This window comes from Juglans regia, chromosome 16, assembly GCF_001411555.2.
Source record: "Juglans regia cultivar Chandler chromosome 16, Walnut 2.0, whole genome shotgun sequence".
NCBI lineage: Eukaryota > Viridiplantae > Streptophyta > Magnoliopsida > Fagales > Juglandaceae > Juglans > Juglans regia.
In genome coordinates, this window is record NC_049916.1 from 8,503,566 (window position 1) to 8,530,798 (window position 27,233).

Sequence of the window (27,233 nt, forward strand, 5' to 3'; positions counted from 1 at the left end):
GCTACTTACTTAAATAATAAATGAATTGTTCATCAAACTTCATGCTCTTATACACCCCAACAGAATGGGGTGGCTGAACGCAAAAATCGCCATTTGTTAGATGTAACCAGAGCACTTTTATTGCACATGCATGTTCCTAAACGTTTTTGGAGTGATGGTGTTCTTACTGCGTGTCACCTTATTAACCGTATGTCTTCGTCAGTCCTCGATGGTTTCTCTCCATTCTCCATCTTGTTCCTTTCGTCTCCACCTTTTTCTCTCCATCCAAAAATCTTTGGGTGTGTTTGCTATGTTCATAACCTTGGCCCAGGTTTTGATAAGCTTGATCCACGTGCTACCAATTGTTTCTTTGTTGGTTATTCCCGGACTCAAAAAGGATATCGCTATTATAGTCCTGCTCTTAGACGTTACTTCACTAGTGCTGATGTCACCTTCTTTGAGTCCATACCCTATTTCTTGACAACATCTTCAGTTGTTGAGTGTGATCCTCTACCATTACCTACTCTTACCCTTTCTCCTGCACACTCACCCACTTTTACCCAATCCTCCTTAGTTCCTTCCCTTGTTCCTTTACAGGTGTACTCGCATCGCGTGTGGCCCCCAGCTCCCATGCCTCTACTAATCTTGTCTCTATCTTCAGATCCTGAGTTACCTAGTACTTCAGACTCTCCACTTATTGCTCTCTGAAAAGGTACTCGTTCTTGTGTTACTCAACATCCGATTGCCCAATATGTCTCCTGTCATGCCTTATCTCCATCTTTTTCATGTTTTACTTCTCAACTTTCAAAACTATCTATTCCTAAGAAAGTTAATGATGCTTTATCTGATTCGGAATGGAGGACAGCTATGAAAAATGAAATGGATGCTCTTCACCATAATGGGACATGGGATCTTGTTCCTCTACCACCTGGTAAACACCTTGTTAGTTGTAGATGGGTATATACAATCAAATTTCATCCTAATGGGTCTGTTGAACGTCTGAAAGCCCGCTTGGTTGCTAAGGATTACACTCAAACTTATGGCATTGATTATGATGAGACTTTTCCCCAGTTGCCAAAATTTCTTCTATTCGGATATTGATCTATCTTGTTGCTAACTTGGATTGGCATTTATTTTAGTTGGATGTTAAAAATGCATTCCTACATGACGACTTAAATGAGGAAGTGTATATGGAGCAACCACCTGGGTTTGTTGCTCAGGGGGAGTATCGAGGTACTGTGTGCAAGTTAAAAAAGACATTATATGGTTTGAAACAATCTCCTCGAGCATGGTTTGGGAGGTTCTCTAAGGTTGTATTAACATTTGGTCTTCATAGATGCCAAACAGACCACTCGGTATTTCACCTACACAGTGATGCAGGTCATATCTTATTGGTTATATATGTTGATGACATTGTAATTACTGGGAGTAACTCAGCTAGAATTGCTAGGCTGAAACAATTTTTACATGATCAGTTTCAGACAAAAGACTTGGGCAAACTTAGGTACTTTCTTGGAATTGAAGTCGGTAGATCTAAAAAAGGCATTAACCTATCTCAGAGAAAATATGTACTTGATCTTCTGGAAGAAACTGGCGTGTTAGGTGCACGACCTATTGACACTCCTATGGACCCAAATCATAAACTCTTGAAAGATAAAGGTGAGTTGTTTGGAGATCTAGGTCGGTATTGAAGACTTGTTGAAAATTTGAATTATCTTACTATCACTAGACCTGATATCTCTTATGCAGTGAGTGTAGTGAGCCAATTTCTACAAACGCCCAGGGTCTCACATTGGGATGCTATAATTCATATTCTTCGTTATCTTAAGCTAGCTCCTGGCCTTGGACTATTGTATAGACCAAATGGACACCTTAGAATTAAAGCTTTTTTAGATGCTGATTGGGCTGGATCTCCTTCAAATAAAAGATCGACTACTGGATATTGTACCTTTGTGGGTGGTAATTTGGTTACATGGAAGAGTAAAAAGCAAACAATAGTAGCTCAGTCTAGTGCAGAAGCAGAATACAGAGCAATGGCTCACACTACTAGTGAGCTGACATGGTTGCAACACTTTCTTCAAGAAATTGGGTTTCCAGCTCCTGTCCCTCTTCAGTTACTTTGTGATAACCAAGCTGTAGTGCATATTGCATCTAATCCTGTATTCCATGAGATGACTAAACACATTGAGATTGATTGTCACTTCATTCGGGATAAGATACTAAGTGGTGACATTTTTACACCCTTTGTGAAGTCTGCTGATCAACTTGCAGATATTTTTACCAAACTATTGTGTTGTAGTCGGTTAAAGTTTATTTGTTCCAAGCCAAGTTTATATGATATATATGCCCCAGTTTGAGGGGGAGTGTTAGAGGACATGGTTGTAATTAGGGTAGTTTATGAGTATACAATGGTCAGTTGTATGTAGTATGTATAGGATGTTGAATGTTAATGAAAAAGGAATTCATTCTCTCTGTTGAATGTTCGACTACAACATCAACACTGAGCAATCAACATAGAATGACTAGCAATAGGCACATTCAATTTGTTACATCTTCTGATGCACATAAAAACAGTTTCAACAACCCAATAAAACTATATGGAACTAAAATGGGCATTTGACCAAGATTTTGTGGATCAGCATCATATATTTACGAGGTTGCTAGCTACTATATCAAAGGGTTGGAAGTGGGTTTGTAATAATAATAACTTTCTCCCAAACTATGTAAAGTAATTCTTGATCAATATGCAAGTCACAAGATTGGTACCCAGGCAAGGTGATAAGATTCATTTCAGATGGAGCCCACTGCTTGAAAACCTCAAGCGAAAAACCGCCACTAATCCAGCCAGGTGTAGCAAAAAGAACGCAAGGTCCAGGAGCAGATATCATCGAACGGTCAAAATTGAGAACTGCATCATCCAAACACAATCAGTAAGCCGTAGTACATTAAAATGATGATAGTTCTATAGGGTTCATATATCAATTGATTTACATTTAGTACTGGGACATTTCTTTGTGGAATGGACTCAATACAACAAAACTAGACAAAAGATACTTATTTTGCATATCCCATTTGTCATTATTCAGAGAGAGAGAGAATATGTGAATGAAGGCCATCTTAATATATGCCTGATGTGGAACTCAATGCATGCCTCTGCAATGTCCTCACAGATGCACTACAGCTAAAAAATAAAATAGCATAGGATCTCACTTAAATCCCTGACAATCTCATCAGAGGAATCTGCATTGCACCTACTGCATCAGGACACATTGTATTTTCCTCCAGATTTTCAAACAAGGCAGAGTGATAAGATTTGTCTTTTTCTAAAACTTCTCTTTGGTAACTATAAAATCCATGGGTGTGTTTTATTTATCACAGGAAACATTATGAGAACATGACTTTTATTTGATTTTAAGTATCTCATGAGAACTTGACAATGTAATGCAGATTACGATATTATCAATTAAAAAAAAAGAACTGTCACCAAACTGAAGTGTACAAGTCAAGACCATAGAAAGGTGCATGGAAGAGAGAGGTCCGGGGAGAAATTCGAGATCTAAAGGGAGAAAAATAGAATAGTAAGAATCACATGTGCTAGCATGATCCATAGACGTGTTAGTCACATCTCTATGGCATCGAAAGGACAAATTACTATAAGGGCTATGCATAATTGGTTATATAGTCCAATTCTTCCTAGTACAGAACCCAGTATGGGACTGGTTGTGTACCAGGAAACTGGACTGTATGAGTAATTATAGGGAGCTGTCATTGTGACTAATTTGGCATATCTTGCAAATGTAGCTTGCATGTTGTGGATAACAATATTTCAACCGAGTGGGGAGGAAAGGAATTTTTTCTTAATAGGAACAAAATATTTTTCACAGTTGCAGTCATATAAATGAGAATACTCATCCAATCTGCAAGTATGTGCATATGCAACACAGTTGCAGTGATCAAGTGGTGTTACGTAAAGACTAAAATGAATAGTTATTGCCACTCCTAAATGTAATCTCTTTGAAAACATAATTAATAAGCACAAATGGCATTCTTAAAAGGAAAAACAATGTATTGCATGAATGAATAATGTGTTCAAGTCAAGCACAAATCTAACAAGTACAACTTCCAGCAAGGGCATGTGGCTAAATTCTCAGTAGTCTTTTCACATGGAAAAGAAACCCTCTCTAAAATACCCTAGTAAGTAAAAGGTTTGGCACAGGAAACTCGAAGTAAATTAAAATAACTAGAGTAAAAGATAAGTAGATTTTGTTGAAATAGCATAGAAGATGAGAGAATACGAAATTGCCAAGAAAAACTTCCATAGCTTAAGTTCCCCATTGATGTATTCTACTGTTATACAAGTGCCATAGAATCAAAACAAATATGTTGAGATCTTAGACTAATGATAGAATCATCAAATAACAGGAGAGCTAATCTTCCAAGACAATCATATGACAATTGAGCCTCAAATCTGTCACCAATCCAGCGCCAAATCTATCACCGTTAATTATGCACAAAGTCTGTCAACACTTCCCTCAAGCTGAGGGATAGAGCTTATCCAAGATTGTGTGGAAATTATTATTTGTGACTCGCTTTGTCAAGACTTTTGCAAGCTGTTATCCAGTCTTCACGAGAAGTGTGGAGATGATGCCTACGAAGTTTCTTTTTCGTAAAGTGTCTATCTATCCCAATATGCTTTTGATCATATTGGACGGGGTTGTGTGCAATACTAATAGCAGCCTTTAGCTATGTTTGGAACACAAACTCTCAACCCATCTCAAACTAATTATTGATGGAACTCACTACTTTTTCAACTTCTCATAAAAAAGCTAAACTCATCTCAACCTATTTCATACATTTAAACACATATCTCAACCTATTTACATTCAAACACATCTCAATGGGACCCACAAAATATTATTATTCTCAGATCATCTCAACATCCAAACACAGCTTACTGTCACAAAGCAACCTTATGGGATATTTGGTGACACATACCGATTCCTTCAAAACTATCTCCGGTCATAATATTTTCATGAGTCTTAGAGCAACTCAGCCTCTGCACTGGATCTAGCAACAACAGATTGCTTCCTGCCATGCCCAGTTACTAGATCTCCCCAACAAATGTGCATTATCATGAGGTAGATCACATATCGGTGACTGAACCTGCCCAATTAGTAGTAGTGTAGGCATCTTTTTTCAGGTAACCATGTTGAGTAAACATCAAAGCTTTACCAGGTGAAGAATTCAAATGATTAAGGATTATATAGACAGCTCACATGGAAATTCCATGTGATGAGTGCATAAATTTGCATACCACACTTATTGCATATGCAACGTCTGCTCCGCAGGATTGTCAATGGGTTTACAACCTAGCATTCCTCTTTCCTTGATAAATAAAATATGCCATGTCTTGATCTTGCCACCTCAATGTCCAGAAAGTACTTCAAATTTCCCAGGTCTTAAATATCAAATTCCTTGGCAAGAGATTGCTTTAGTTTTTGCACCTCCTCCTCATCATTTCTAGTCAACACAATGTCATCGATATATATAATGAGAGCAGTTTCTCATCCATGAGGAGAATGCTTAATGAGTAGTGTTTGGTCCGCCTGACTTTGTTTTTAACTACACTTATGCATAGCTCTGGAAAATATTTCAAACCATGCCCTCAGTAACTATTGTAGACCATACAGTGCTTTTTTGAGTTTACACACTTACGTTTACAACTCAAAAACTAAAGACTGTGAGAACTTCCAATATACTTCTTCTAGGTTGTCATGAAGAAATACATTCTTTACATCAAACTGATGAATGACTGGTCCAAATTTGCAGCTAGTGAAAGTAAAATGCTAATGGAATTCACCTTGAATATTGATGCAAATGTTTCTTCATAATTAATCCCTTGAATTTGCGGGTATCTTTTTGTAATCAATCTGACCATGTATCTTTCTACGGATCCATCGGCTTTGTGCATAATGGTAAACACCCATTCACATTCCACTGCCCCTTTTCCAATAGGCAACTCAAATAAATCCCATGTATTGTTTTTATTGAAGGCTTTCATCTCCTATTGCATTGCTCAAATAAATCCCATGTATTGTTTTTATTGAAGGCTTTCATCTCCTATCACATTGCTTCCAATCACCAAGTGCTTCCTGTAAATTTTAAGGAGCAGGCATAGAGGACCATTTCGATATAAATGACTGAAATGAGGGTGAAAGATGCTGGAAAAACACAAACTTAGATACGGGATGTTGAGTACAAACCTCACTACTTTGCATTGTGCAATAGGAAGATCAAAATCATTACCAGTAGGTATTAGAGGATCTACATCAGAGTTATTAGTAGAAAGACCCATGTCAGATGGTTGGCTAGGAGCTTCTCTCATGGCCTTACATTTGGAGTAAACCTTTAGTTCCTTCACAGGTGCCTCGTCAGACCTTCATCAGCAATAGGTATTTCTACATCCATCAGCAAAAAGTGCTTGGGAGCTGGAGGATGGTAACACCTGTAGCCTTCTTGAGAACCCAAGTCACCCAAGAAGAGACATTTAAGGGCGCAAGGATCTAGTTTACTCCAATGAAGATGGACAAAGCAAACACATCCAAAGACATAGGGAGGAATACAAATTTTGGAAGATATGGATGTGGACAAAATTCCAATTGGTGTCTTGAAGTCCAAGACACGCAATGACTTTCTATTAATGAGATATGTTGCTGTGAGCAAGGTATCAACCTAATAACTATGAGGAACATTCATAGTAAACAATAGATGAGTTACTTCTAGAAGGTTCTATCTTTCTCTTAGCCACACCCTTTTTTGGCTGTATTAGCACATGGTTTGATGAACAATGCCACGCACATGAAGAAAGGTATGAAGAGTATTAGATAGGTACTTGCTTCCATTGTCAAAACAAATGATTTTGACGGAGAAATTGAATTGGGTCTGAATCATTTTGTGAAATATCTTGAAAACAGACGGTGCATCACTTTTATTTTTTCAACATGTAGATCAATGTAATGTGCAAGAGAAATCATTGATGAAAGTAACAAACAAATGATGCCCAGACAAAGACACAAACCAAGAAGGCCCCCAAACATCAGTATGAACAATGGCAAAAGTCTTGGTACTTCTGTTGGTACTAGAAGGAATGACATGCGATGGTGTTTTTCAAGTTCACAAGTTTCACATTGAAACTTAGAAACATTATTATGCACAAATAAGGAAATATTCGATGCAATAGAGAAAAGGAACAATAACGAAGGTGTGGCATTGATGCCAAAGTCAACTCTTTCCTCCAGAATAGTATGACCGCACCACATGATATGCTTGTTGAAGTACACCTTGTGTTGTTAGCTGAGGGTCCAGATAACAAAGACCATCCCAGTAGGCTACCACTACCAAGTCTGAAATGGTCCGAGTAGGGAATGCCAACAACTTAAGGAGCTTGGCTAACTCGTGGGTTTACAAGGTATCTTAGAATGAATTGATCGAGAAGATTGTGTAGGTTGGCAAGTTGGAAGAGGTTGTACTTGTCAAAAGGAATTGGAATCACCTTAAACATGAGCATTCACTCAATTTGCCTACTTATTATCTCTCAATGTTTCCTCCTCCGGGCCGATGTGCTGAATCACATTAAGAAGCTCCAACGTGACTTTTTTGGAGTGGACTACATGAAGAATTTCAATTTCACCTGGTCAACTGGGATAAGGTATGCACCCCGATCTTAGGTGGTGGTGGGTTGGGGATTCAATGATAGACTTCAAATAATGGTGCTCTCTAGAGGCATAAGGTGCTTATGTTGTGGGCTTGTGGAAAAATATTAGACAGGGTTGGGGAATCTTTGCTCAACAAATTAGATTTGTGGTGGGGGATGGTTCGAGGATAAGTTTTGGCATGATATTTGGTGTGACAATACAGTGCTTAAGGACACTTTTACTACTGCATATCTCATTGCATGCAAGCAAAAACTATTGGTGGCAGAGCTATTGGAGTTTCCAGGTGGCTCTTCTCAATGGAACATTAACTTCCTCAGGGCGGCCCATGACTAGGAAGTTAGTGCTGTTACATAATTTTTCAGCTTACTACTCCACCAAAATAGGGAATCAAGAAGTAGACCAGATGTTTTGGAGTCCCTCCAAGAAAGGAAAAGTCTTTGCACACTCCATTTAGAGTACCATCATCAATCAAGGTAACAAACACTTCCCTTCGAGGACCATTTGGAGGAGTAAGGCGCTTCTAAAGGCTGCCTTTTTTATATGATCTGCATCATTAGGGAAGATTCTAACCATGGAAAAATTACAAAAAGGCCAAGTCATTGTATTTGATTGGTCCTGTATGTGCAGGAAAAGTGGTTAAACTGTGGATCACTTGTTACCCCATTGTGAGGCTGCCAAGGCCCTGTGGGATGATTTATTTGGCAGAATTAGGGTAGTGTGGGTTATGCCTAGGAGGGTGGTCAATATTATAGCTAGTTGGAGAAACTTTTATAGTATCCCTCAAATTGCACCAATATGGACCATCATATCTGGAGGGAAAGAAACAACCAGAACTTCAATATTAAGGAATGTTCACTAGAGGAACTCAAAAGCTTCTTTTCAACAAGTTATTTCTTTGGGAAATAGCCTTATATTATAATGGGCTCACTTTCCACGATTTGCTTGTATCTATTTTTTCTTCCTAGTTAGGTGTTTCTCTTGTATACAGTCCGTGTACTTGGGCTATGCCTATTGACATTAATAAAAATTTTATTTATAAAAAAATCTAAGAGGTTTTAACAAAAAGATTAGCAAGCCTTGCCATATATATCTTATGAAATTGATCTTGTTAGAAAGGCAGCTGATGGTAGCAGAATCAGAAGCTTCAGAAAAACTTTTAGTTCAATAATTTCTTTCTTACCTGTGAATATATATTAGAGCGAATTGCATCTCTAAATCCTACAGAGCAATATTAAATCATACAGAATTAACAGATAGCAATGTTAACTTACCATGTTTAAAATCAAATGCATTACGTGTGGAATATGTCTCTTTCACCTTCTGGCTGGTCCAACTGATAAGCATTTTATAATACATATTGGCTTGCATGGTCAGACCTAAAAAACAAATATCTTAATCACCAATTCAGGGGAAACACTTATAGGAAGAGAGCTATTGAAAAACTTGGCACATTAGTAAAATGCTTGGCCACATTTCCATCAAAGATAATTGAAAAAGGAGCAAAATCCCAACATGGGGATAAATACATACAAGAAAGAACCAGGAAAAAGCCTGTTAAAGACAATTTCATTGAGCTGGTGATTATCACCTTAGCATTTGATGAATCACCCAGTAAATTGTGGCCAAGCATCAAGCATGCAATTAAATGAGAGAACATCCAACAAGGCAAACCTGATGAAAAGTAAATGGGAATCTTTAAATTCATTCGCTCCCAGTAATCCTCCAACAAGATGCAGAGCTCCTAATTGATAATGGATTTGATTGTCAAAAATATTACTAGAGACTAGTTCACAAGAAACCCACATAATGTAAATATTGAGCTGACATGTGAGATATCTAAGATGCATCAAAAACTTGATAAAGAGTATCAGAATGCAGTAAGGCACTAGACAAAGATAGGGATGATCTTACATGACATGTAACAGAAAACAGAAAACAAAGGTTACAAAAACAATATAATAAAATAGCATCTTACATGATATGGTATCTTAGTATCAAACCTAGAGAATAAATGTAACTACAGAAGGTGATCAAGCACTCACCACTACACTTAAATGCAACACCAATCCAACAGAATTACATTCCTTTAATCAGGTAAGACATAATAGGCGAAATTTCATATGAATAAAGTACAGACTTAAAACTTAAAGTTCAATTGGAATTTAGAAAAAAATATAAATTAACAGCTATACTGATGACAACACCTGAGCTCTTCCGAGAGCAAATGTAGGAATGAGCACCTTTCCTCCTCCCAGAACACATTTATGAACCTACATTTGTTTGTTATGGAAAGAAAAGAGAAAAGAATTATTGGAGGCCATATATGTTAAACCTTTAACTATGAGTCAAACAAACAAACACATGCATAATATTACTCTTGACCCCAGTATTCGCGTGTTCAAAAAAATACTATAGTAAGATCACCAATTGTAATAACGCGGATTGAGTATAGGAAAGTGGTAAATGAAATCCCACTTGCTTATGGGAGAGAAGTTCTTGTCCTTTATAATGATTCCAATGTACTTCAACTGTAACCTTGACTGGTCCTTTAGAGCATAAACCCGGATGTGACTTGGGCTTTCCTTGGGTTGTTACAATAATACAATCAACTAAGAAAGTATATGTAGACACATGCATATCAAAATAAAGCATTCAAGAAAGAAAAGAAAATATGAATTTGTAATGCGAAGCATAACTAGAAAGAAACTCCGTAACTAATTTGGTCTATACTCTTTCGGATCCCCTTTTCAATAATTTTTTCATTCATAAAGTAACAATATATTAGTGCACAATAAATAGAAAATACTCATAACACTTGCTTGGGAGGGAGGTGGGATTTCATTTGATATGCAAGGTTACAATTGAAATCCCTAGGAATCATTATAAAGAATGAGAACTTCTACTGCAAGTGGGATTTCATTTACCACCTTCCTATATTCAATCCGCACTATGACAATTGGTGATCTTACTATAAGCCCGGATGTGACTTGGGCTTTCCTTGGGTTGTTACAATAATACAAGCAACTAATAAAGTATATGTAGACACATGCATATCTAAAGAAAGCAATCATTGAGAAAGAAAAGAAAATATGAATTTTTAATGTGAAACATATGCTAGAGAGAAAAAAACTCAGTACTTAATTTGGTCCATACTCATTTGGATCCCCTTTTCCATAATTTTTTTCTTCCATAACATAACAATATATTAGTGCACAATAATCAGAAAATACTCATAAAATTTTTATTGTTAAAATAAGTGGTGTCCAATTTACAACGCGACAAGTACCATACAATGAGAGACCTTTTTATCATGTGTCCAAAATCATACTGAAAAATTGACAGTACAACAAGAACTATCATATTTAAGAACTAGCATTTTGACTGCCTTGATTATTTCAACATTCGTTAAAACTAAAAGTACTTGATTAGAGGCATGATTTATAAAGGAATCAATATCAAGAAGTTGGAAGCACAAGTGTCGTACCTTGTACCTCCAAAAATTATAAACATTGGAGACAAGAACGAAGCAAAAAAAAAAATAGTATGTGCAAAAATATTTGAGATTTAGTAGTGCTGTTATTTTCATACAGCTTTAAGAAATTCTGCCTCCCGACTGTATTTCGAGTCACGTATAGTTGTTGCATATGTGGACCTGTAACGAGAATAGAGAGAACATAATATTCTATCATAAACCATTCAACAAAATTTACTCAAATATGGTCCTGAAAGTCTCCCTAATCCATGTGGAAACATACATATCGTGGCTCAAAAGTAGGGAGACTAAAGGCAGACATATTGCCCTAAAATTGTAGATAGGAAACATGAAAAACAATAGATAAGCACATAATAATCTAAACATGCATATGTTGCATACTCTGTGATTAGAAGGTCCAGCTGTAGTCGATCAATTTGAGCTGCTCCCAGATGTCTATCTGGTGTCATATTATAGTCTCCCGTGTAAACTATAGCAGAATCTCCCACCTTTGTGTAAAACATTGCTGCTCCAAGAACCTTATGGACATAATAAACAAGGAAATCTTGATGAACAACATGGGATGGACCCATAATATGGACTGAAAAAAACAGATTGCTTTCTCCAAGTTATTCATACAAACCATTGAAAGCTGCTTGCTATCGGAGATGATTATGTTAAAGTTCTTCTGATGAAAACCAGGTCAGTCAGATGCTAAAAAATGGAAAATCGTAAAATGCATCCTTTGTGGGCACACAGGAATGTGTTGCATCAACTAATACAATCACTTGGGGTAAGTCCGATAAAGTAAAGTTTTGTCTGCCACTTCAAGTAGGCAAGAGAAAGGTGAACAATCAAGCTTCAAAATCCATAGGTCACAAGCCGATGGTAACACCTCCATCGTTAGCCTCAGGCTTCAATCCAGCCGATTGTAACACCTCCAAGTGCACTGAGGATGTCAGCCGTGCCATCCAAAACACCACCCGACGCCAAGCAAGGCATTGCTGCGCTGCCAAGCCATGTACCCTATTATTTCCATCACCCAATTATAGACACCGCTGCACCACCAACACTCCCATCCTTTTTGGTTTTCCATCTCCCTAGCAAGCCACCGTAAGTCTCTCATGCACGTTATCTGTTGGTATTCTAGTGCCAACAGTGGTATGTTCATAGTTGGTTTCCATAGATGCTACCGGTTAGTGCATGCATTATGGGTTCATATGGTAGCTACCATCTAGGTCAAGTTGGTTATATGGGTCAATGAATAGTTACAGGTTGTAGACTTAGGAATAAGTGGGTTGTATTTCATGAATTAAGTGTTTTGAGTGGATGGAATCCGGTGGATCATGGATTTTTTTTTTTTTTATAGAAGGGGGTGGGGGGTTTCGAATCCAAGTTTTCCATTTGGAGAACCAGGCCATATCCCATCAGGCCATTAGGCTCTTGACAGATCATGGATTTGTTTTAATCATGAGTTGGATAAGTAAATTTCATGTTTAGGCGTCATAATATCTTCAGGGTCTAATCGCATGACTATTTGGAGAAATGGCATGGATATCAATTATTTGCGAGTGATGATATTTTAGGGTAATGAGGATTTAGATATTAGGGAAACACATGTTATTTAAGTTTTTTGGTTTTAACTACGAAGTACGTGCTTAATTAGAGATTTACGCACAGTTGAAAATTTATGCAAGTTAAGTGCCTATTTTATAGGTGATCGATCACGTGTCAGAAATATTGGATTTATACTATGAGGTAAGTAGCATGATCATACCCTTACACAGTTGTACGGTAAATGATGTCTTTTCTAAAAAAAGTATGTATGTGCACCCTTCATTGGAAGCCCTTTTAACATACCCAAGTCATGAAAGAAGTGATTTTTTACTACCATGATAAATTTATAAATGTCATGATTTCATGCATAAGTTCCTGTTAATTTACACATGCATCACGATATTTTATGAAAAGTCGTGATTTTATGCGAGGATGCCGAGGAGTCATGCATCAAAATATTTATGAAAATTCATGATTATATGCAAGGAATTACGCATCAAAATATTTTATGGAAAGTCATGATGAGAAAACATGTATCACGACATTTATGAAAGCTTATGATTTCATTATAAATCCATTATACGACAAGATATGATATGGCAAGATATGACAAAAAAATGTGCATGTATGATTATGATGAGGTATGACAGTTAAGATATGTAATGGCCTATGCTACGACAGTGAAGACACCATGTGGTTAAGGGGCATATTGCATTGCCAGGATGGACACGCTGGTAGTACACCCAATATTGTCATCCTTATGTATGGGTTCCCAACCCGTGGCCACGGATGAAATCAAAATCTTTGAGATTTGCTAACCCTAACTCACGGGAGTCAACAATGGATACTAACCAATGAGGAAAAGTGAAAGACAATTTAAGGCATTTCATGCACAGTGCAAGTCCATGCTCGTGTTATTTACGTATGTAATTATGAGTATGTACACTTTCCAAAAAATCCCCATGTTTATATTATGTCTACTATATGATGTGTTGCTTCCTAAGCATTCAACCCATTTTTCTATGTTTTTATTTTTTAACCACCCCAGGTGAAGATCTTTACAAAAATGGAACTGCAAGACAGGAATTGGCTCAAGTAGGCAAGGCAGAGGTCTAGACAAGTATGACCTGTCAATTGAGTCCGTAACCCACACAAGCATGCTTGCCAATTGAGAATGTAATTTGTAGGTAAAGTTCAGAAGCCTTACATGTCCTGCATAGTAGGCACGAATCATAAGATCTTTATCAACCTGTACCGTCTGCTTTACATCCACTGCTATAACTGCAATGAGGAACCAAATCAAGAAAACAAAAGCAAAAATCTATGTGGAAAGAAGTAGCAGATGTTGGATTTAGACTGTTGGGCAGCATAGATATGTCCAGAAAAGAAGAATCTTTGTTTACATATGTATCCATGTTAGCAAAAGTGCTTCATTCTCAGTATACTGCCTAGCATAAGATAAATGAGGGGGGATAAATGAGGGGGAAAAGACAGACATTATTTCAGAGACCAAGCAATTGTGTGTGTGTGTGTGTTTTTTCTTTTTTGTGAGTGGGTGGGTGGGTGGGCCCCTTTTTTCTGACAAGAAAAAAATTTATTGAAACAAGTAAATTGGCATAGCACAAGTACATACAAAATCAAAAACCTAATTACAAGTTAAGAACTCAAGAAAATAGTGAGCACTAGTTCCATAGAATACAATAGCCAAAGCCCAAAGAAAAAAGGTATGGAAAAAGAAACATATAAGTACTTATAAAAAAAAAAACATCTAAGTTCATCCAATGAGTGTTCATGATCTTCAAAACTTTGGCCGTTCCTCTCAATTCCAATGCACCACATGAGACATAATGGGATCAAGTTCCACACAACAACGATTTGAGAGTTATCCCAAAAGCCTCTCCAACAAGGTAAAAAGATCCACCACCCTCCTAGGCATCATCCACACTATTCCAATCCTATTAAAAACCTCGTCCCATAACACCCTTGCCACCTCATAGTGAAATAATAAATGATACACCGATGCGCCACATCTTTTACGCATGAAATATCAATCCATAACAGTGAAGTAACAATTAGTTCGCACTTCCTCAAGATATCCATGGTCAATATTTTCCCAAGAGATGCAGTCCAACCAAAGAAAGTGACCTTGGAAGGCATGTTGCTCTTCCATACGCACTTCCAAGGAAAAGAATGTGCAATGTTCAGACACGACAAAACCTTGTACATAATTGAACAATGAACTTCTTATTTCCAGAATGAATCCAAACCATTCTACCTATCTCAACCCTACCAACACTCGTGGCATACAACAAGCTAAACAAATTAAAAATTGCACCAGTTTCCCAATCTTGATTAGCTCTAATAAAACACACATTCCACTGAGGGGAACCACTAGATATGCCCAAAAGGTCTACCATCAAAGCATCATGTATGAGCAATCCAAAAGAGAGAGGGAAATGGCCAAGGTCCGAAAAAAAGGTAATGTAAAGTCTGCAAACAGTAGATGAGAGACATTAACAAAACCATTGTTAGTACACCCCACCAAAAATCCTGCAAGGAAACCTCCTCCAACCGCCACCCCCAACATCCGACTAAGTGCATCCATAACTATAGCAAAGAGGAAAGGAGACAACAAGTCCTATTGTCTCAATCCATGGGTACTATTGAAGAAGCCAACTACAATGCCATTCACCACAACCGAGAATCGGGCCGTGGAAACACAATACCTAACCCAATTGCACCACCTCTCCCAAAAGCCACATCTCCCAAGTAAGTAAAATAGAAAGTCTAAATTAACATGACCATAAGCTTTCTCCATGTCAAGCTTGCAACAAATACCCAGCACTCTCAATATAATTCTATTCTCCAAACAATCATTGGCAATTAACATTGATTCAGAATTTGTCTTCCTTTGACAAAAGCGTTCTAAGATTTTGAGATTATCATCTCCATAACCATAGTCATGGGGTAGGAAATAACTTTAGATATGATTTTATAAACCCCATTGACAAGACTAATGGGGAGAAAATCCATCACATCTAAGTCGCCACCCACTTTGGGATAAGTGCTATGAAAGTTGCGTTAAGAATTTTTTCTACTTACCATAAGAATATAATTTGTGAAAAACCTTCATAATATCTCCCCATACAATATAACAACAAACATGAAAAATGCGATGGTAAAGCCATCCAAACCAAGAGCTTTATCTTTGGTCATCCCTCTTACTATTTGTAGAACTTCATTCTCCTCAAATGGTCGTTCCAACCAATTAGTACTCGAACATCAAGTTTAGGCCTTCAAGCAAACTGCTCCGTAAGAAGTCTCTCATAAAAGTGGCTTATGTGGTCCTCAATTTCATAAAGCTCCGAAAGGCGACACCATCAGCCTTAATCATCTCGATAGCATTGTTCCCCTGATGAGAATTGGCCACCTAGGAAAAATTGTGCGCACTTATCCCTTTCTTTTAGCCAAAGATCCCTCGATTTTTGCTTCCATGAAATCTCCTCCATCAAGCTCACCCTCTTAAGTCTAGGATCAATATTAACTTTCCTCAAAGTCTCCTCTTCCGAAAGAGCACTACCCTCCACCCTATTCTCCAAACCCTACAACTCCTCAATAAGAGACTTCTTCCAGCAGTCAACATCCCCATAAACCTGCACATTCCATGTCTTCATAGCCATTGATTTGCCTGCTAATATAAAACTCGGGATGTCCTGAATCTGATAAGATGATCATCATTGTTTCAATATGTCCACAAAACCATCAGCTTGAAGCCACATGTTTTCAAACTTGAAGTATATTTTTTTATTGGCACCGAGTGTCTAGTTTAAAGCTCTGACTAATCACAAGGGTGAACAGGCCCTCGGCAAGGAGTTTCTCACAAGTGCACGTCGGGCAGTTTAAGGGGAGACTCCACTAGTCCGATGGCCCCTATAAATTGTTTGCACCCAAGGATTCAAACATTAAATGGAACATATCACCAAGACTAAGGCTCTTACCACTTGAGCTAACCCCTAGGGGTTAACTTGAAGTATCCTTGACCCCCATGAATGTCTCCACAATCCAATAGAATGGAAAAAAGACCCAAGCTAATCCGGGATAATCTCTTCTGATATACCTTTGGGAAATGTGCATCCCAAGAAGAAGATACCAACAATCTATCCAATCAAGACAAAACCCGATTATTGGACCACGTGAGTGCACCCCCTGGAAGAGGTAAATCCAGGAGGTCCAAGTCAAATATAAACTTTGAGAATTTTTTTTTTTTTATATAAATAAAAGTATTATATATATCAATAGGAGTAACCAAGTACACTGGACGTATACAAGAAAACACCTAGCCCATACAAGAGAGCTCCTAAAGACCCAAAAAGCCCGTGAAAAACTACCCAAAATACACCAAGCCCGAATTTGAATAAAAACACACCTCCCCAACCCCTTGTTTCCCATAAGACTAAGGCCTCATTTGTTTTCAGGAAACTTCTCAACTCATCTCATCTCATCTCATCTAATCATTACAACTTTCCCAAATCTCCAGACAAAATAAATAAACAATTCAACTTTTTCAAATCTCAAAACAAAAATAATATTAAAAAAATATATTCTAACAATATTTTATTCAACTTTTATCTCAACTCATCTCATTTGTAAAAACAAACAAGCCCTAATACTCCCCCCGAAACTCTCTCTACGAGAATGTCTTCATGATGCCTTCCCTTTAGTCTTCCCTCGACTTGAGCTACCACCATTAGCGTCGTAGTTGATTGCCCACGAAAGACGCTTTAACTCTCTGCTTTTCTTAAAACTTGATTTGGTTTCAAGCGAGTGGCTTGCCTCTATCGCAATGAGTAGTGCTTTAATGTGAGAGCCCCACGATATGCTGAATCTCGTTAACCTTAGGCAGAATCCAATCCGATGGTGAACCCGCTATATTGTTTATAGGAGGGAGAGAAACCATGGGGACAACATGATCTCCAGACACAATACCCAACTGCACTGCCGACCCGAAACCTTCCTCCTCACAAGGCACCAACGACAAACCCATATTTCCTCTCCGCCATATCCTGCATTCAAAGCCCGAACCTCCTCAACAGCTAAATGGTTGCTATCCATTGTTGTCACCATTAAGGGTTCCCTCCATCGACAAGGACAATGCTTGTATGTGCTCCACCCCCTGACAATCTTTTTTATGCCACTTTGTCAGACCCTACTGCTCCCTCATGAATAGAACAAGTAGGGGAAGCACTACCTTTTGTCACCCCATTTTCATCTTTCAAAGTACTCAAGACCCTGGAAGGACCCCCATCTTAAACTGAAAAAGAACCAACCTCATTAGCAACTGGTGACTAAGGGCAGTCAGACAACAAGCTACCGATGTCCTAAGTGACACCGACGAGAACAGTGACGCCTGCGTCCACCGACCCTATCTGTGATGGCGTCAAAATGCCCTTTGTCGGCGCACTTGAGGCCTTCAAACTCGTAGGATCTACCCCCGCCCCCCTTGTCCGTTTTCAACCCACCACCCAAACCCACGACTGGGTCCAGCCCCTTATCCACTTTAGTCATGAGATCACTCACATACTCCATAACTTCCGTTAATTGAGCTTTGACAGCCCAAAAGATCCCCTCCACTTCACCCAATGTCACCTAATAGCCTTTGTCCCCTACAAGTGTCTTACCCTTTCCTTCTGCCGCGAAGCTATTCTCAGTTGGACTACCAGCCCGTGACCTCAAAACTGAAGCAGACGAGGCACCTTTGACCGAGGAAGGCCTTCCCACTGTCTTTCCAACAACAAACTCCTCTCTGTTTGCATGCTTTAGAATAGCGGCTTTGGACCCAGTAACGCTTTGAATGGACTGCAAAATTTCCCCTCGAATGCACCAAGGCACATCCCACCAACTATGCAAAACAACTATCTCTTCCCACAAAACTCTCCTACTACTATCCAAATTTGGTTTGTATATTCCTGCACGAGCCCACAAATTCATCTTCCACATTTTTAAAATGACATGTCACTGAATACTCCCCGATACACTCCTCCATTCACCACTACCCTCTTATCACATATCACCAGGACACCACCTGAGGCCCACTTAGAGGCAAGAGAAGCCCATCCCACATACAACAACCCCACAAACTTCTAACGATACTTCTATCAATCCATCTCAATCTAGTTTCATGCAAGCATATAGTATCAGCCTTCTAAAGGCTAAGCAAATTCTTCATATGGAGGCACTTGATAAGGTCATTTTGCCCCAAGCATTCCAAGATAGGATCTAGGGCCTCATAAAAGCAAATTTGTCGCCCTACCCTTGGTTCTTCCTTGGCTTTCACTTCCCTATCTTGTTATCATAATTTTTGTACATGCAAATCTCTTTAACTCCCTACCTTGTTTTGAGGCTAACTTTGAAGATAGAGAATGTCCCAACTCAATAGGTATGAGCAATGCCCAAAATTGTTCTACAAAGCCCTCACAAGAAATTCCCACAGAATCTTGAATCTCTCTCACTTTATGGAACACCCATTCCGAAGGTGAAACCGCCATGTTGAGATGCAGAGGCAAGGAACATAAAGGTATTGGATCAAAACCAAGCTCCTCCCTCCCTTGATGATCACAAGTTTCGGCACAATCCCCATTTCTAAGCACCATCTACATGCACATCTAGACTACCCCCAACCTCCTTTGTTCCCTCATAAGGCAAGGTGAAGGAAACAAAGAACCCTACTCCAAGGCACCACCTTCCACAGGAGAAGGTGATTGCAACAAGGCATCCAACACCACCAGTGGTCTCACTCTCCAAAGCACCACCTTGTTTCGATACACCATACTAAGGTTGAGTCGGCAACTTCTAGCTTCGCCTGCACTAGAGAAGCTAGAATCACCATTGACGGCGGCAGAGGTAAATCCCAAGATTTTTCAACACTTTTGTCCCTTGCTGGAGAAGACATTGGCAACAGAACACTATTCGAAGGCACCGGGATGGCCAGAGACTTATTCTGGCACCCTATTTATTCATATCCTAAAAATATATAGTTGCTAAGAAACTACTGTATTGCAGAAAACTCAAGTATCCTTGTAACCACGACATGCAAAACAGAGATCTTGAACTCTGTTTTCGCGAGGGTAGGATCAAGAATCATAGAATTGCATATAAGTCCTATCTTTAGAAGCACTAGTCAAAATGGTAAAAAAATGTTAAAGTAGCAATAAAGCTTGAATAAACCAGTATAACATCATCAATTGTGGGAAACTAATATCTATTAAAGCATGTCAAGCCTTCAACAAAGATAATTGCGGCAACATAAAGGACTCATGGTTTACTGCCAAAAAAATATAGGAGTCAAGTTCCCATCAGCCATGTTGGTGATCCAGATAGATCATAGCCATCCAATCAGGCCAAGCCAATTTCAATACAAAACTCTTCAACTGGCCTTGATCTAAACTATATAAAAATTAATAGCACACACATTATATCACACAGCATAAGAAACACAAGAAAAAAAAAATCCTTGTACCTTTCTTCATGCATTCCACAATATGCTCCGAGGTAAATTGTTCCTCTTCCCCTCTTCGTTCAACCATCACTTTTCGATAATCCTCCAACATTGAAGGAGCCAATGCCTTTGTTGGATACTTCAATGCAAAAAATTTCAACATAAATATCCAAGTCAAATTCCCGATCATGAATATGGATGTCCACATAAAACGGGAGAAATCAGAGTCCATAGAATCTAAGCTTACATGTTTAGATTATTTTCAAAAGTATATGTTATGATCTTCATCCCATTCAAAGAAAAAGAAAAAAAAAAAAAGAACCTCAGACAAGCCATGAGACAAACATTTCATCAAACATGTCTCAGACTCACCGTCATGTATATGGGTCCACGGTATCCGCAGACTTCAGTGAAGTAAGGAAGAGCACCGATGTGGTCCAAATGGCTTAACCCAATGCACAATAAAGTAAACCAAGCCAATAACTTTAATTAAACAGAATAAACGAACAAATAAATGATAACTGGAGGAGGTGGTTTGAAAGCACCACATACAAGTGGGTGATGACGATGCAAGTGAGGGCTTTGTCGAAGTCGCCGGACTCGGAGATGCGGGAGAAATCAGGGTGGCGGCGGTGGTCGTGATATGCCATGTCCATCCCGCAATCGAACATTATCCGCTTACCATTCATCGATACTACCACGCAGCTCTTCCCGACTTGTTGCCCAGCGCCTGAGCCAAAAACAAAAATTACAGGTAATGAATACTAACAGAGACCCGTCAGATCAATAACGTGTAGACAGTTATGGAAAAGAGGGACTGGGATTACCGAGGACGAGACACTCGATCGCCATGCTGGGGAATTTTCTTTCTTTCTGGGATCCTCTTTGGCGCGCTTTCATTCAAATTGATCCTTTTGCATTGCCTTGTTGGCTTTTTAAACATGTTTTCGAGCTATAACGGTCCAACCTATCTATAATTTAACGAGATAACATGATTTTAGGTAAAAATTAATATTTAAATAAAATATTATTAAAATATTATTATTATTTTGAGATTTGAAAAAATTGAATTATTTATTGTATTTTATGTGAAAATTTAAAAAAATTATAATGATGAGATGAGTTAAAATGATTTTTCATTCTAAACAAGGTCTTTATCCTTTATCTTAATCTTATCTCACTATAATAAGGTAGAATATGGCATCAATTTTTTAAAATTTTCTTTTAAAAATATCAAGAATGATCTAAAGGTGATGAAAAGTACTACATTTTACAGTTTGATAAAAGTGGGATAAAATATGATTTGTAGCATCACTTGGGAAGATAGAGACGTTTGGATTCGTAACTCATCTCAGCTCATCTCAGCTCATCTCAACTCATCTCACTACTATTCATTACTATTCAGCAACTTTAACTCACAAATCTCACTACTATTTACAACTCATCTCATTACTATTCACAATCCATCTCAACTCATTTCAAGTCAACTCAAGTCATCTTCGAATCTAAACGTCTCCAAATGAAACCTATCATTTACGATTTTCATGCAATCCAACTGGTGGGCTATGTTATCACGATTAGGAGTTGTGGCAGTTAGAGGTGTGTTGCATCTTGTTGTTTTGAGTGAGTTAATGAAAAACTCCACTTACTTAAATCAATATCCTTGACAGTTGACTGGTTGTCTCTATGTTTGGAGATGGGAGCATTGGTCTATGCTTGACCCATAAATGGAGGCGCGCACTTTTCGTTGCACTCGACTTAGGTCGGTGGCAGTGTCCTCAGTCGAGTTGGCCCACCCGTTTCAAACTACAAGGGCATTTTTTTGGGGCGCGTTCAACATGTTTTAAGCCCACATGATGTTGGGACTAGAAAAGGTTTCTATACAGTCAAAAATAATTTTTTTGATGGTTTTTTCCCAATTGCGTGGCCAACACTTGGTCAGATGACTCATAGACTGTCACGACCAAGATTTTTAATTTTTATACAACCTTTAAATATTTTCTTATATATATGGCCATCCAAAACCTAAATATTTGTTATAATCTTTCTCAAAATATTCTATAAGTAAATCTTACCAAAAGAAATAATTAAGTAAATATCAAAATATTAGTCCTAACCTAAAATACTCCACATAGATAATATAGTCTTAGGATATTTTCTCAAACTTTATAATATCACAAATCCTTCTTTCATTTTCCCGTCCTATCTGAATTTTCTCATCCTATTTCACATTTCCATTATATCTTCAATTTTTCACTCTATTACATTTTTCTGTTCTATCTTCTTTTTGTCATCGAGATGCTCGCCCAGCAGCAAGCGCATTCTCTCTCTAAGTCTAGTGCCAAGGTGGTGAGCTCTTTTATTTTCAAAGTGCTCATCTGGGATACGAGCACTTTGTTTCTGTTGTGCTATTGCTCACCAAGTGGCAAGCAATCATACCCTGTAATGCTCACCTAGTGGAGGGCACTTTGCATGCAGTATTGCTCGCCTACCGCCCGAGCTCAATCTCTCTTTATATTCCTCGCCGAGATGGCAAGCACTATCCCTCCCTACGTCACTTGCTGAGTGGTGAGCAATTGGATTTTGTAATGCGCTTGGTGGTGAGTACGTAGTGAGCACTTTGCACGAGTGGTTATTGGCTAATGGAAGAAAATATGCCAAAAAATGGTGACATATAAAAATGATGTATTAAACAGTAAAAGTGAATTGTTCTTTACATAGCAAAATGATTGAAAAAAAAGGTTACAAAACATTATTGAATTATAATAGATAGAAAAATTTCCTCTTTTGGACAGCCATCGTACTAAACCTATCCTTCCTAAAGATAAACTACACTCAGATTGCTATCCTCACGAGACATGTCCTCTATAGGAAAGTCGAGAAACTCATTTCTTGGTGGAGGGGCAGGAATCACTACAACGAAGCTGGTATACCTTGACTATCAGGAGGTTAGAGGGAAAACAAGGATTTTCTCATATGTCCTACCATTGGCCATTAATTATTCTTGGACGGGAGCTTGTCTAGGAAAATACTTTCAAATTTTCATCGGGCATTTGAATATAATTATCAAAAATGATAGTAATTGTAATAGTCGCTAGAAATTCAATGGGGAAATTTTTATAGGTTTTAGAAATCTTGTGAAAACTCCGTAAGTTTCAAAAATGGACCAATCGCGTAAGTTTTAGTATGCTAGTATAGTTAGTATTACCACTCACTATGGCGCCAAAAGTGCGATTTTTAATTATTTGAGATAGTTAGAAGTATTAGAATGCGATATGGTTTACACCATTAGACTTAAAGGAAAATTTAAGATTTTATGACGCAATAAACTCATTTTCAGTTTTCGGACAAAACGCTTGTTTGAAAACGCGTTTGTATATTTTGAGACACTTTAGAGTTGAATTTCAATAAACTAATTGCACAGTTAAGTTAATGTGTATCTTTATGATTTTTCAGTACAAAGTTTATTTCATTTTTCCCAAAGTGAATAATAACATCAATAGTAGCATCAAGTGCAGTGTTTTCAAAACCACAATATGGAATATCCAAATTAGATTAGAGAAGTTTTATTTGAACACTTGATAAAATCTTAGGCACACTTAGTGAATAGTATTGGACACTTGGCACCAAGATGAACCATAAGATGGAAATGTGAAGGAAATTAATATGTGAGATCATGTGATGAGTGTACAAAAGTGCACTTTAAATATTCTATTATTGGACTAAAATGCTAAAATATGAATAGAAATCATATAAAGTAATTTGTATTTTTGAATTGGGTTTCTATTTAATTTGAGATGCTCCTAAGCAGGTTTTTATGTTTAATTTCAGAATCAATAAAAGAGCAAGTCAAAGCCAAGTCAAATTCAAATGAAGACTTTCAAGTGGACAAGACGTTAGAACAAGTTAAGAACTTTCAACGAGTGTAGGATTCTTCAAATAAGGATAATGATTAGGTTTGAGAACAATTTGGATTAAGAAAAAAAAAATCACAAAAGGAAACAACAAGAAGTCCATGTCAGAAATTCGCTAGGAAACAACCTAGACATATTTTAGTCTTTTAATCGTAACTTTCCAGTCACACATCCGATTAATGTGATTCTTGATGCGTTAGAAATTTATTTTAAAGGGCTACAAATTTGTCTCTAATAAGGATTCTAAATTCAAACTCCTGAAATCCATACGTGCCTTTCAAGCTGAGTCCTAAAATTTAGGCATTTTTTATGTGGGAATCATGAAGATATTAGGATTTCTTCCCTACCATATATAAACATATCATTAACATGAAATTGAGTAGTTTTTAAAGATAGGAGGCACAGATCTAGAGAAGACAAAAATATTATGTTTATTTTTTAGTTCTTCTATGGAGAACTAAATCTTGGTTAAAGGTTAAGGCAAAAATTGATTGGTGAAAATATTTTGACTATATCTTAATTCATAGATTAAGCATTATTGTTTAAGATTTTAGGATTCAATTCTCTATTTGTTTTGGATATTATAAAATTGAGACAATTATATTAAATCTTGCTATGGTTTGATTTTGTTGAGTTATAGGATTATGAATATATGATTGTGACTTAAACAGGCTTTTCATGTTATTGACGTGATCTTTTGTTGCATTATTGTTTGTGAACATAGTGTGGTTTCTATATCTTATATTCATTTTTATATATAAAAATCGTGGTTTGTAAAAGGAGAATAGATTCTAGAATTAAATTTGAGAAAGTACATGAATATAATGGCATATCTTCCAATTAGGAATTTTGTGCTATAATTCTTAATTGTGTATATCGTTTGGATTAAAAAAGTTAGAGTATTAGACTTGGTTGATGGAAGCCCAAAACTTTACTTGTCTTCTTATTCATGCCCTAATCTCATTTTAATTACGTGTTTTAGGTAAAATTTTCATATTCTTGTCATATTATCATTTGATCTTTTCTTTTAAGCTTACGTCTTGTTATGTTTCTTCTATAACACCACGTACTAGTTTGGACGTAATTAAATTTTGGCGTTGTTGCTGGGGAGACTGTGGAAGATCAATACAAGACATAATTTACTTCAGCAGTTTGTAAATGCGGTAACTTCGTTCCATCTTTTAGCTTGTTGCATTATTTTTTTTCTTTCTTTTCGTAGTATTTTTAGTTTTTAGTAGATTTTTTTTTTTTTACCTTGCATGTACAGATATAGAGACGTCTTTGGTAGATTTGCTTGTAGGCCTGCGGTAGAGTCAAAATCAAATTTTTTAAATCTTTTATTTGACAATCTATCTAGTATCAAAAAAATGAGTGAACACGAAAATCAACCCACTAGAACTCTTCAAGATTATCTCCACCCTACACGCACAGTCACACCATCATGCATCATGTTTCCAACCAACACTCGTCAACTTGATTTTAAAACAGAGATGATACAGCTACTTCCTACCTTTCGTGGTTTAGAGAATGAAAATTCTTATTTACACATTTGAGCAAGTAGTTGCGACTTTCCATAATCATAATGCTACAGATGATGTTATAAGACTTAAGTTCTTTTCTTTCTCTTTTAAGGATATAGCAAAGAGCTAGTTATACTTACTAAGACCATGATCCATAGGATCATAGAATGAGATGACACAGGTATTTTTTAACAAATATTTTTCCCAACATAAGACCAATGCTTTGAATAGACAGATCTCCATATTTGCACAAAAGGGTAGCGAAACTTTGTATCAGGCTTGGGAGAAGTTTAAGGAGTTGTTGAGTATGTGTCATCACCATGGGTATGAGAATTGACGCTTAGTTAGTTATTTTTATGAGGGATTTACACCTAGAGAGTGCCAATTCATAGAGATGATGTGTAATGGTGAATTTTTGCAGAAAAATCCAGATGAGGCTATAGAATATCTCAATGAACTTGCTAAAAAAGCTCACACTTAGACCAGACATAGTGCTATTGAGAGTATAAATAGGTCACGGCCTACTGGAAATCCAAATGGTGTTGGAATTTACCATCTTAGAGAAGATAATAACCTAAAAGCTAAATTTGAGATGCTTACTATGGAGTTAGAAGTGTTAAAAATTAAGGATTTGAAGCCAACACACATGACTACTCGTGTAGAGTCATTTGGACCGTGTTTTGTGTGTGGTGATATAGATCATCTACCTCAAGAGTGTCCCACATTTGCTGAAATAAGAGAAATGTATGAGGAACAATATAATATCTTAGGTATGTACAAGAAGATTTTTACACCTTCTTTCAATACCTACAATCCGGGGTGGCGTAATCATCCCAATTTTAGCTGAAAATCTGAAAACCAGCAGCCTGCACAGCCACCTAGAGCTTATCCTACATCGTATCATGCATCATCTTCTTCTAGGAATCCCTTAGAAGATACTTTACATGTTTTTATTGAGGCACATGGTAAAACTAATCAAAAGTTTGAGTTTTTGATTATGCAGGTTGTTGAGGAAAATAAGGAGATAAAGAATCATGTATCCAAGTTGATGAGCTCTTTGAGTGTGAATGAGTATGGCAAGTTCCCCTCTCAAACTCAATCTACATTCCAAGGTCAACATATGACTTAAGAAAATTTGAAACAGGTCAATATCATTGTGACACGAAGTGGTAAGTCCTTACACATCCCAACAACTGATAAGTTAGAGGATGTTGAAAAGGAACAAAGCAATAATAGTGCCGAGTGGCCTAAGGAAGCCAAGGTAATCAAGAGCCCAGTTAAAGTACCATTTCCTCAAGTTTTAAAATCTGGTATGCGAACTTTGGATTCTGGCAATGAAATCTTGGAGAACCTCTGGCAAGTAAAGATCAATCTTCATCCTTTGCATGTTATTAAACAAGTTCTTACTTATACAAAAGTTTTCAAAAATTTGTGTACAATTAAGAAAAAACACCATGTTAAGAAGACAGCAATCCTGATAGAGCAAGTTAGTGTTGTAATTGAGCAGCAAATTCCTCTTAAATACAAGGACTCTGGTTGTCCAACCATTACATGTAATATTGGGAATCATGAGTTTGGGCA

General features: G+C 37.4%; 1 protein-coding gene and 1 non-coding gene across 3 annotated transcripts in view; both read right to left on the reverse strand.

Annotated features, from left to right (window-relative positions):
• LOC108997614 (cleavage and polyadenylation specificity factor subunit 3-II) overlaps positions 1-21,131 on the reverse strand; it is a 48,117-nt gene extending 26,986 nt beyond the window's left edge. For both annotated transcript variants that reach the window (XM_018973967.2, XM_018973966.2), the window contains exons 1-11: positions 21,046-21,131; positions 20,771-20,948; positions 20,591-20,663; positions 20,240-20,357; positions 13,931-14,004; positions 11,569-11,705; positions 11,283-11,346; positions 9,899-9,964; positions 9,366-9,435; positions 8,966-9,070; positions 2,746-2,887 (exon numbers count right to left, since the gene is read on the reverse strand). In XM_018973967.2, the coding sequence (XP_018829512.2) occupies positions 2,746-2,887; positions 8,966-9,070; positions 9,366-9,435; positions 9,899-9,964; positions 11,283-11,346; positions 11,569-11,705; positions 13,931-14,004; positions 20,240-20,357; positions 20,591-20,663; positions 20,771-20,948; positions 21,046-21,118 (1,100 nt within the window). In that variant the 5' untranslated portion in view covers positions 21,119-21,131. The remainder of the gene's footprint in view (positions 1-2,745; positions 2,888-8,965; positions 9,071-9,365; positions 9,436-9,898; positions 9,965-11,282; positions 11,347-11,568; positions 11,706-13,930; positions 14,005-20,239; positions 20,358-20,590; positions 20,664-20,770; positions 20,949-21,045) is intronic.
• A 4,740-nt stretch (positions 21,132-25,871) lies between these two features.
• Positions 25,872-25,979, reverse strand: LOC118344954. Its single transcript, XR_004798681.1, has one exon. It is a non-coding gene; the product is annotated as a small nucleolar RNA R71 (small nucleolar RNA).
• Positions 25,980-27,233: the final 1,254 nt, after the last annotated feature.